The sequence below is a fragment of the Tachysurus vachellii genome, chromosome 1, assembly GCF_030014155.1.
Source record: "Tachysurus vachellii isolate PV-2020 chromosome 1, HZAU_Pvac_v1, whole genome shotgun sequence".
NCBI classification, from domain to species: Eukaryota; Metazoa; Chordata; class Actinopteri; order Siluriformes; family Bagridae; genus Tachysurus; species Tachysurus vachellii.
In genome coordinates this window covers 4,304,256-4,314,714 of record NC_083460.1, presented here as the reverse complement: position 1 = coordinate 4,314,714, position 10,459 = coordinate 4,304,256, and the positions used below count along the sequence as shown (strand labels likewise).

Genomic DNA, 10,459 nt, shown 5'->3' with positions numbered 1-10,459 from the left:
ATCAGGTAAGACTAAAACTCTATCATTCTCATATTCTCATATATCATCTATCATTCTCATTCTCATCTGTCTGGGTATCCTTCATTTTCTAAAGGGTTAAAGAAGCTCTTGTTGTTTATTTCCTTTCATGGAGCAGTGGCTGTTAACAGCTTTCATCACTGGTAGATTAAATGTACCTCAGTAGTGACACAGTGATTCCTGAATGTTCTGATCGTCCTGATTCAGTGTCTGAGTAACGCTAATACTGCTTCCTAATGTGGCTTGCTTGCAGAGGTAGAGAGCATGAGGACACTGAAATATGTAGCTGTAAAAAGAGGAGGATCTGTCACTATTCCATGTCTTTATGAAGAGAAGTACAAAGCAAACAATAAATTCTGGTGCAAAGGGTACTATTGGTCTACCTGCAGTATCGTAGCCTCTGCAAACTCAAGTGGAAATCCATCAGTCATTGATCATCCAGAGCAGAATTTGTTCACAGTGGAACTGAACTCTGTCTCTGTGTCTGGAACGGGTTGGTGTGCTGCAGAAATTGGGGATGAATTTGATGACCGTGATTATTTGTACCTGACGGTTAGTCAAGGTAAGAAACCAAAATGAGTCAGAATTATAATTGTTATAGATTCCCTTACACCACTCATTTACTGCCTATTTATTCAGATCCTGATCTGTCAGTGAGGGAGAGCAGAGTGAGAGGTGAGGAAGGAGGCAGTGTCACAGTCCAGTGTCTCTACAGTGCTGCGTATCAGAATACACAGAAGCAGTGGTGCAGATTTAAAGATGAACAATGCAACACAGTGAGGACTGAAACATCCCAGTTTTCAGGAGGGGATGATGGGCGAGGATCCTTCAGTGTGAAGATAAGCAGACTGAAGAAGAGTGATGCTGGATGGTACTGGTGCAGTGCAGGAGATCTGCAGGTTCCTATTCACATCAGTGTCAGTGATCCACCTCCAGGTATTATCATATACACTGGTCAACTTTAGCAAATGATGAGAGAGAAATCACACTGATTATTTTCCTTTGTTTTGACAACAGTCACTACATCAAATACTACAATGGCGACTACAAACACTCATGAAGACAATATGTACATGTAAGTAGGAAAGCTTCCTCTGCAGTTTTAGGTTTTATATTCATGAACTTTTTCAAAGATGGAAGTTATGTTAAAAATAAACATAAAAAAAAATTGATATCTTTATAAATCTGTCTGAGAGACAATCACCATGAGCTCATTCATTCATTCATCTTCTACCGCTTATCCGAACTATCTCGGGTCACGGGGAGCCTGTGCCTATCTCAGGCGTCATCGGGCATCAAGGCAGGATACACCCTGGACGGAGTGCCAACCCATCGCAGGGCACACACACACTCACGCAACCACACACTAGGGACAATTTTCCAGAGATGCCAATCAACCTACCATGCATGTCTTTGGACCGGGGGAGGAAACCGGAGTACCCGGAGGAAACCCCCGAGGCACGGGGAGAACATGCAAACTCCACACACACAAGGTGGAGGCGGGATTCGAACCCCGACCCTGGAGGTGTGAGGCGAACGTGCTAACCACTAAGCCACCGTGCCCCCCATCACCATGAGCTAATGAAGGAAAAATATTTCAAGTGATAAAACTTTACTTTCTTTATCTTTTATGTTGTAAAGAGATCTGACTTAAAGCATGAATCAGGTAACATCAGATCTACATATATGGATGAAAATTAGTGTATCTGATCTTCTTGAACACATGTTTCTAATCTGAGTTATTTCTCACCCACAGAGTTTGTGACATCAGCTCCCAGCAGTGTTGAAACTATGTAACTGCTAAAACACCTTTATTCTCTCTCACAGTTAATGCTGAACACTTTAGACCATGATGTTTTTCTCTGCAGTTTTATAGATTTATAGATAAATTTGTTGCTTTATTGAAAAGATGATCATGTGCTTAGAGTTCAAACCCAAACACTGCCGTATTAAAGCAGTAAGTGAACAGGTGACTACTGTATTACACGTGATACTTTTCACATCCCTAATGTACTCGGACAACTGTAATGTAAAGAGTTTAGTTACATGGTCATTGAAGGAGCAGAGTTACAGCCAAATAACTGTCTGTATTTGGGGAGGGAAAGAAAAAAAATCTAACAAGAAACATAAAAACCTTAAACTTTGCATACTGTATCATTGATCTAATCCAAAAGCAGCTTTTTAATGATGACTGGGATACTTCTAGAAAAGGGCTGACATCAACCAGTCAAATTTCATCAGTCATTTCACATAGTTAGATATGATCACAATGACTTCTTGTATGTTCATCTTTCGTCTCTTTATTGTTCTGTGTAACCTGGTGATGTCAGCGAACGCGGGATAAAAACGGACCCAAACGCAGGACAGCTTAACAAAAACAGGGTTTAATAAACAAAAAAAAACACGAAACAGGACAAGGGCAACAACAGACATGAAGACAATAACAGGAGACAATAGACAATAGGATTCCGCGCTGCACGAGGCAACGTGGCTCACTTAAATAACTCAAATAATTAATTAACATGAGGGACAGGAGTGCAGAGGCGAGGCAAAAAAGACAAGGGCGGGGCAGACACGTGAACATGAAAACATAAACAAAAGGCACATGGCCAAAGTCCAGGCAGAGTCCTGACAGGTGAGCTGTAATACACACTGTGATTGACCCCTGGTGTGTTTTCTGTTTCAGAGAGCCAGAGATGTTCTGTATCGCAGACAACTGAAGGACGTGATCTTGGTGACATAGAGAATATAAGAAGCTGGACTACTGCACCTCGCTCCTGCAGATCTGCCTCTGAGCACCATTCCACCTCTACAACTGATCCTGAATGCAGCTGCAGGACTTATTTAAAACCTTCCTCTGTTCTCCCAAACAACCACATTGCTATTTTCCCCCATACTGGCTTCCATACATCAAATATAAAACACTGAGGCTTGCATACAGAGCCAAAAACAGACCAGTAGCCTCTATCACAAGAAAACTTGCCGTCTGTCTGTTTTTCCTGCTTTATTACCTTTATAAATAACAAAACAAAAGCTTTGTAATTTTGTGTGAATAAAACAATCAAATGAATAAATCAATCAAAACTTGCTATGAACAGAGGTTTAATATTAGAAATAAAATGTACTGCAAGTTCAAGTCTCTGTGTTGAGTGATTGTGTGAAACCTCATGAACTTCCTGGTAGCATCTGGGTTTAATAATTTTAATGAAAATAGAGAAAAAGAGCTCCAATGTCAGCGAAAATGACTGATTTCTGAGGTTGTGCTATATTTTAAGAGCTCTTTTTACAGTTATAACCTGGTTGTGACACCATATAACCTACAGTATAATGCATTTCAGTTTTTCCTCTGTATATCAGGTAAGACTAAAACTCCTAAAAACCAGGGAAGTGAAGGGTATCCTTCATTTTCTAAAGGGTTAAAGAAGCTCTTGTTGTTTATTTCCTTTCATGGAGCAGTGGCTGTTTACAGCTTTCATCACTGGTAGATTAAATGTACCTCAGTAGTGACAGTGATTCCTGAATGTTCTGATCGTCCTGATTCAGTGTCTGAGTAACGCTAATACTGCTTCCTAATGTGGCTTGCTTGCAGAGGTAGAGAGCATGAGGACACTGAAATATGTAGCTGTAAATAGTGGAGGATCTGTCACTATTCCATGTCTGGTGAGGAAGGAGGCAGCGTCACAGTCCAGTGTTTCTACAGTGCTGTGTATCAGAATACACAGAAGCAGTGGTGCAGATTTAAAGATGAACAATGCAACACATTGAGTACTGAAACATCTCAGAATTCCACAGTGTACATCAGCGATGATGGGAGAAGATCCTTCAGTGTGAAGATAAGCAGACTGAAGAAGAGTGATGCTGGATGGTACTGGTGCAGTGCAAGAGATCTGCAGGTTCCTGTTCACATCAGTGTCAATGATCCACCTCCAGGTATTATCACATACACTCATCAACTTTAACAAATGATGAGAAAGAAATCACACTGATTATTTTTCTTTGTTTTGACAACAGTCACTACATCAAATACTACAACAGTGACTACAACCGCTCACCAAGACAATATGTAGACATAAGTAGGAAAGCTTCATATTATTTAGGCATGGTGTTTCCCTCTGCAGTTTTACATTTATATTCATGATCACCATGAACTAATGTATATGAATGAAGAAAAACTATTTCAAATGATCAAACTTTACTTTCTTTTCTTTTATGTTTTAAACAGATCTGACTCAAAGCACAATTCAGGTAACATCAGATGTACATATTTGCAAGAAAATTAGAGAAACAGTTCATCATGTTTCTAATTTGAGTTCTTTCTCACCCACAGTGTTTGTGACATCAGTTCCCAGCAGTGATGAAACCATGTAAATGCCAAAACACCCATATTTGCTCTTTCAGAAAATGCAGAACACTTTAGACCATGATGTTTTTCTCTGTAAATTTGTCACTGTCACGATGCAGGACAAAGGCAAGTGAGGATCCAAATGCAGATTAGTTTAATTATTCAAAACACAAGAAAGCAGCTGAACAGACAGGCAGACAGAACAAGGCAACAAACAGGGCTAACAGGAAACGGGAACAGGCACACCAATATCCAACATGCAATAACGACCAACACCAGGGAAGTGAACAAACAGTATAAATAACAGACAGGAACCAATCACAGCGCAGAAACAATCAGAGACAAAGACAACATACCTGAAGGAGAGAAGGAGTACAATTAATGTCCATGGAAACCAAAGAGTGGGCGGAGCAAACAATTAGCCACAGGGAAAGACAGCAGACAGAAACAGGACAGAAACACAGACAGACTCATTACAGAGCCCCCCCCCCCCAGGAGTGGATTCCAGACACTCCAACGCAGAACCGTAGGGTGGTGGAGCGGAGGCGGAACAGGGGGAGGGAAGGCGGGCCAGGTCCATGTGGCGGCAGAGAGCAGGGCAGAGCTGGCGAAGCTGGAGGCCAGGGCGGAGCCAGCAGAGCAGGAGGCCAGGGCGGAGCCGGCAGAGCAGGAGGCCAGGGCGGAGCCGGCAGAGCAGGAGGCCAGGGCGGAGCCGGCAGAGCCAGCGACCAGAGCGGGACTGGAGGCCAGGGTGGTGCCGCAGGCAGAGCCAGCGACCAGAGCAGAGCTGACGGCCAGGGTGGTGCTGGAGGCGCTTTGAACCTATAAGTATGGACAGGAGAGGGAGAGACTGACAGAGACAGTGAGACAAAACTAGGGACTGACAGAGCAGATAGGCAGAGCAGTTTGGTACCAAGCCCTCCAGGCAGGACAGAGAGTCTACGGGGCTTGGGCGCAACCATACTCGCTGGTTCCTTCGACCCGGTCGTTTCCATCGACCCGGTCAGTTCGGCTGGTTCTGTTGACCTGGTTGACCCGGTCGGTTCCGTTGACACGGTTGGTCCGGCTGGCTCGGTTGACCCGGTCGGTCCCATCGACCCGGTCGGTTCGGGTGGTTCTGTCGACCCGGTAGGCCCGGCTGGTTCTGTCGACCTGGTAGGCCCGGCTGGTTCTGTCGACCTGGTAGGCCCGGCTGGTTCTGTCGACCTGGTAGGCCCGGCTGGTTCTGTCGACTCGGCTGGCTCGGTTGACCCGGTCGGTCCCATCGACCCGGTCGGTTCGGTTGGTTCTGTCGACCCGGTCGGCCCGGTCGGATCCGGTGTCTCAGCAGGTTCGGGCGCTTCGGCAGGTTCGGGCGCTTCGGCAGGTTTGGGCGTTTCAACAGGTTCGGGTGCTTCAGGAGGTTCAAGCGCTTCAGCCGGTTCATGTGCGTCGGCAGGTTCAGGCGTTTCAGCAGGTTCAGGCGTTTCAGCAGGTTCAGGCGCGTCGGCGGGATCGGATGCTTCAGGTGCCTTAGGTACTCCAGCCGGTGCCGTAGGGATGCCGGCCGCCCGAACCGGCACCATCGGGGTGTCTGCCAGCTTGGCGATCAGCCGGTTCCCCCGGGCCTCGCCCGAGCTTTCCGGTCTGGCACCCATGTGGACGGGTTCGGTCACCGGCGTACACAGGCCTGGGTCGGGTACCGTACCGTAGGGGCCTCGGGCGTCCGTGGCTGGCCTGGCTCCGCAGCCCACGGACCCCGATGCCTACTGCCCCCCACCAAAAAGTATTTAGGGCCGGTGTCCGACTCTGTCCTGTGCACGGTTAGGGAGGACCCGCCCAGGAGCAACGCTACGTTGGCCAGGTCCGTGAAAGGCCCTACCTCTCGGCCCAATGGCACTAGGTAGCGCAGCCCGTCCTCCAGTCCATGCCGGAACAGGTCCTTAAGGGCCCTCTCCCCAAAATCCACCTGATTGGACGAGTCCAGGAACACCTCTACATATTCCTCCAGTGGGGAATCCCCCTGACATAAACAGAACAAAATCTCTGCTGGATCCATGTGGTTGGTCGTTCTGTCACGATGCAGGACAAAGGCGAGTGAGGATCCAAATGCAGATTAGTTTAATTATTCAAAACACAAGAAAGCAGCTGAACAGACAGGCAGCCAGAACAAGGCAACAAACAGGGCTAACAGGAAATGGGAACAGGCACACCAACATCCAACATGCAATAACAACCAACACCAGGGAAGTGAACAAACAGAGTATAAATAACAGACAGGAACCAATCACAGCACAGAAACAATCAGAGACAAAGACAACACACCTGAAGGAGAGAAGGAGTACAATTAATGTCCATGGAAACCAAAGAGTGGGCGGAGCAAACAATTAGCCACAGGGAAAGACAGCAGACAGAAACAGGACAGAAACACAGACAGACTCATTACAGTCACCTTATTCATGACAGGGTGCAGAGGTTTTTTTTTTTTTTTTTTTGTGTCTATCTTCATTATTGCTTTTCTTTATTGATAATAAAGTTCTTACACACAAAACACCCATAACCAAACAAATAGGACATTGTAAAGTAAATAGGACACAAACAAACAAATAGGACATTGTAAAGTAAAAGTAAAACATCATTTAGGGCACTTTTTTTTAATTAATGAAACCAACAATACAATGAGATATATTCTTTAAAGTACAAATACACAGCAACTAAAATAAAATAAATAACAACAATGCCAGATGACAAGAGCAAAATTATAACAAACAAAAGGAAAAGGAAAAGGGTGCTACCCTATACATCATATCTGCTTACAATATTATAAGCACGAATTGCCTTTTTATTTTACATTTTATGAATGTGAAATTTTCCCATTAATAATAACAATTGTATGAAATATGCCTTCTCATTTTCAATCCTGTGATCATTAAAGTGTATCATTATATCGAGTCCACTCAACTGCAATTCAATGTTCAATTTTTTCATAATTAAATTCTCCATCTCAATCCAAAATATTTTTGTATGTAGGCAATGGAAAAACAAATGAAAAATAGTTTCCTTTTCACCTTTACAGAAATTACAGGAGTAATCTATATATAATTTAAAACGTTCCAGCACATGTTTTACCAGGTAATGTTTTTACCAGGCACATATTTTACTTTATTATTAACGTAGAATTTATCCACCGTTCACCAAGCTTTACGCCAATTCACATCCCCAAACACAGAAGACCAGAAAAAACGAGCTGGAGGATAGACAATATTAACGAGTATATTTCTAATATAGTTTTTTGAGACTCTATTTTGTAAAATATTCGTATTACCAATAAATATTTAACCCTTGATATCTGTAAAATTTAGATCTTCCTCCTGTAATGCATTCCTCAGAAGTATCAATACTTTTTGGGGAATTGCATCCATTACAACAGCAAATTCTTTAGGTCTAACTGTATTTTAAATTTATTCAAAAATTCTCTATATGTCAATAAATTTCCATCATTATTTAAAAGCTGACTAACTAATATAATATTGTTTTCAACCCAGTATTTAAAAAAAAGAGATTTATTTTTATATAGGATGTCTTTGTTGTTCCAAATATAATATCTCCTAGGTGAAAGGTTATGCTTATAGGCCAGTGTCCATGCCATGAGAGCTTGTTTATGAAATTTTGCAAGCTTAACCGGTATTTTTTCGATTGAATAATTACACTTTAATAAAAACAAGAGGTCACTTTATTTTAATTTATTTTTATGGCCAATTTATTTTAAATACATTGTTTAAAGCATCATAACTCAACACTTCTAAACCACCATGATCTTTGGAATTGCATAAAATTTCTTTTCTCAGATAATGAGGCTTGTTTTTCCAAATAAAATCAAAAAGAATTTTATCTAATTGTTTGGTAACTTTAGGGGGAATGTCTAATGATAATGACACATATACTGATCTGGAGATTCCTTCGGCTTTTGACAAAAGCACCCGCCCCTGAATTGACAAATCCCTTTATAACCACATATCCACTTTATAACCACATATCCCTTTATAACCACAAACTTCTTATTCGTTTTGTTAATAATTGGATTAAAGTTTAAACTATTACGCAAATATTCATCTTTACATATAACAACTCCTAGATATGTTATTTGATTTGCAATTGGAATATTACAAAGATTTGGTAAATTACAATCTTTAAGAGGAAACAGAACGGACTTATTCACATTCATTCTTAGCCCTGATACACCTGAAAAATCTTTTATGCATTTCACTGCTTTACTGATTTCATTCCTATCTTTCACAAACAAGGCAGTGTCATCTGCAAATTGACACAACTTAAATGTTTTTCCTAATGTTGTAATTCCCTGAAAATGTCCTTTTTTTATGTGAAGAGCCATTATTTGTGTTGCTAATAAAAACAAAAAGGGAGAGATCGGACATCCCTGTCTAATCCCTCTATTTATTTCAAATCTTCCAGATGTCCCCGTTGCTAATTTTACAGAACTGGTACATCCTTTGTATAGAGTTTTAATAGCTTTTTGAAAATAACAGCCAAACCCAAAAAAGTCAATTGCTTTAAATAAAAAGTTGTGCTCTATGGTATCAAATGCCTTGTGAAAATCAATAAAAAAGATAAAACTATCATCTAAGACATATTCATTGTAATCTATCATATCTAAGATCTAATCTAATATTATTACTAATGTGCCTTCCTTGAATAAATCCAGTCTGTTCCTCATCTATAATATTTTCCAATCCTTTTTTCAGTCTTTTGGCAAAAATTAAAGCAAATAGTTTGCCATCATTATTTAATAGACTAATGGGTCTCCAATTTTCTAAACATAGAGTATTTTTATCTGGTTTTGGAATTAATTAATAACGCCTTGTCTTAAAGAAGCGGGCAATTCCCCCTTTTCAACAGATTCTATGAAGACAGCTAACAAAAAGGGAGCTAATTTATATCTAAACACTTTATAGAACTCACTAACAAGTCCATCATTACCTGGAGAACCATTATCTTTAAGGCTGCCAATACACTCTTTAACTTCCTCTAATCTTAAATTACCATCACAAAACAATTTAAAATCATCAATAACTTTGGCCTTGTCTTTAACACGGAAAGTCATTCAGATCATGAGATACAAAATTGGAAGTATGCAGGTCTTTATAAAACTGAGTAACAAACTTTGATATCTTATTTCCATCCTCTGTAACTGTATTATTAATTAACAACTTGCTTCAAGAAGTCCTTTTGTCCAAATTAAAGAAATACTTAGTTTCTTTTCGCCCTGTTCCAACCATTTATGTCTTGACCTGATAAAAGCACCCTCTGCTTTTTCTTGATAAATGTTATCCAATTGTACTTGTAATGATGATATATCCATCAAATCCTGTGCATTCAAATTACCTTTACTAGACAGGTGCATTATTTCTTTTATAACACTATATTCTTTTTGTCTTTTAACTGAAGCAACATTGAAATAGCTAAGTTCCTAATTTTGTATTTCATTATTTCCCAATGTTTCCCATAAATTTTTGTTATTTCAGCCTGAAACCAGTGCTTATCTATTAACTTTGATACCATCGTTTTAAAATGATCATCATTTAATAACTTTTTATTCAACTTCCAATAACCCCTTTTTAGTTTAAATTCAGCTGGACCATGCATATTAATCATAATTGATATACCCTTATGATCAGTTAAAACTGACGGCTCTATAGAAACAGTCTGGACATACTGTTCCAGTTCATGTGATATTAGGAAAAAATCAATGCGTGATTGTTTGGAATAATCTTTGTTGCTCCATGTATATATTCTCACAACGATTTCACAACGAGTTTCATTGCTTCTCGATGGCCATAATTGCTTCTCGATCGATCCATAACTTCATCAAATACACTATTGAAATCCCCCCCCCATACAATTTTTGCCAAGGGAAATTTTTTTTTAATTTGCTTCAGATTAATTTTGATATTTGTGAAAAATGTTTCATTTAGCCATCTATTATTAGTGGCATATGAATTTACAAGCATGTAACGAGTTTGATCAATGTTAACATGTATTATTACCATTCTTCCCAAACTATCAATTTCGTGGCTAAGAACCTGACCCATGAACTTTCCC

General features: G+C 40.6%; 1 protein-coding gene across 1 annotated transcript; it reads left to right on the top strand.

Moving 5' to 3' along the window:
* The first annotated feature begins 282 nt into the window (after nt 1-282).
* LOC132843071 (polymeric immunoglobulin receptor-like) lies at nt 283-2,738 on the top strand. The gene is made up of 4 exons (XM_060866144.1): nt 283-580; nt 658-954; nt 1,036-1,093; nt 2,705-2,738. Exons 1-4 carry the CDS (start codon nt 283-285, stop codon nt 2,736-2,738), a joined length of 687 nt encoding a protein of 228 aa, XP_060722127.1.
* Nucleotides 2,739-10,459: the final 7,721 nt, after the last annotated feature.

What these genes read in the sequence shown, in the direction of transcription:
- LOC132843071 (XM_060866144.1), top strand. Translation starts at nt 283, where the DNA reads ATGAGGACACTGAAATATGTAGCTGTAAAAAGAGGAGGATCTGTCACT. An exon ending in TGTCAGTGATCCACCTCCAG is followed by an intron (nt 955 to 1,035) that starts GTATTATCATAT and finishes TTTTGACAACAG; the next exon opens with TCACTACATCAAATACTACA. An exon ending in CATGAAGACAATATGTACAT is followed by an intron (nt 1,094 to 2,704) that starts GTAAGTAGGAAA and finishes TTTCTGTTTCAG; the next exon opens with AGAGCCAGAGATGTTCTGTA.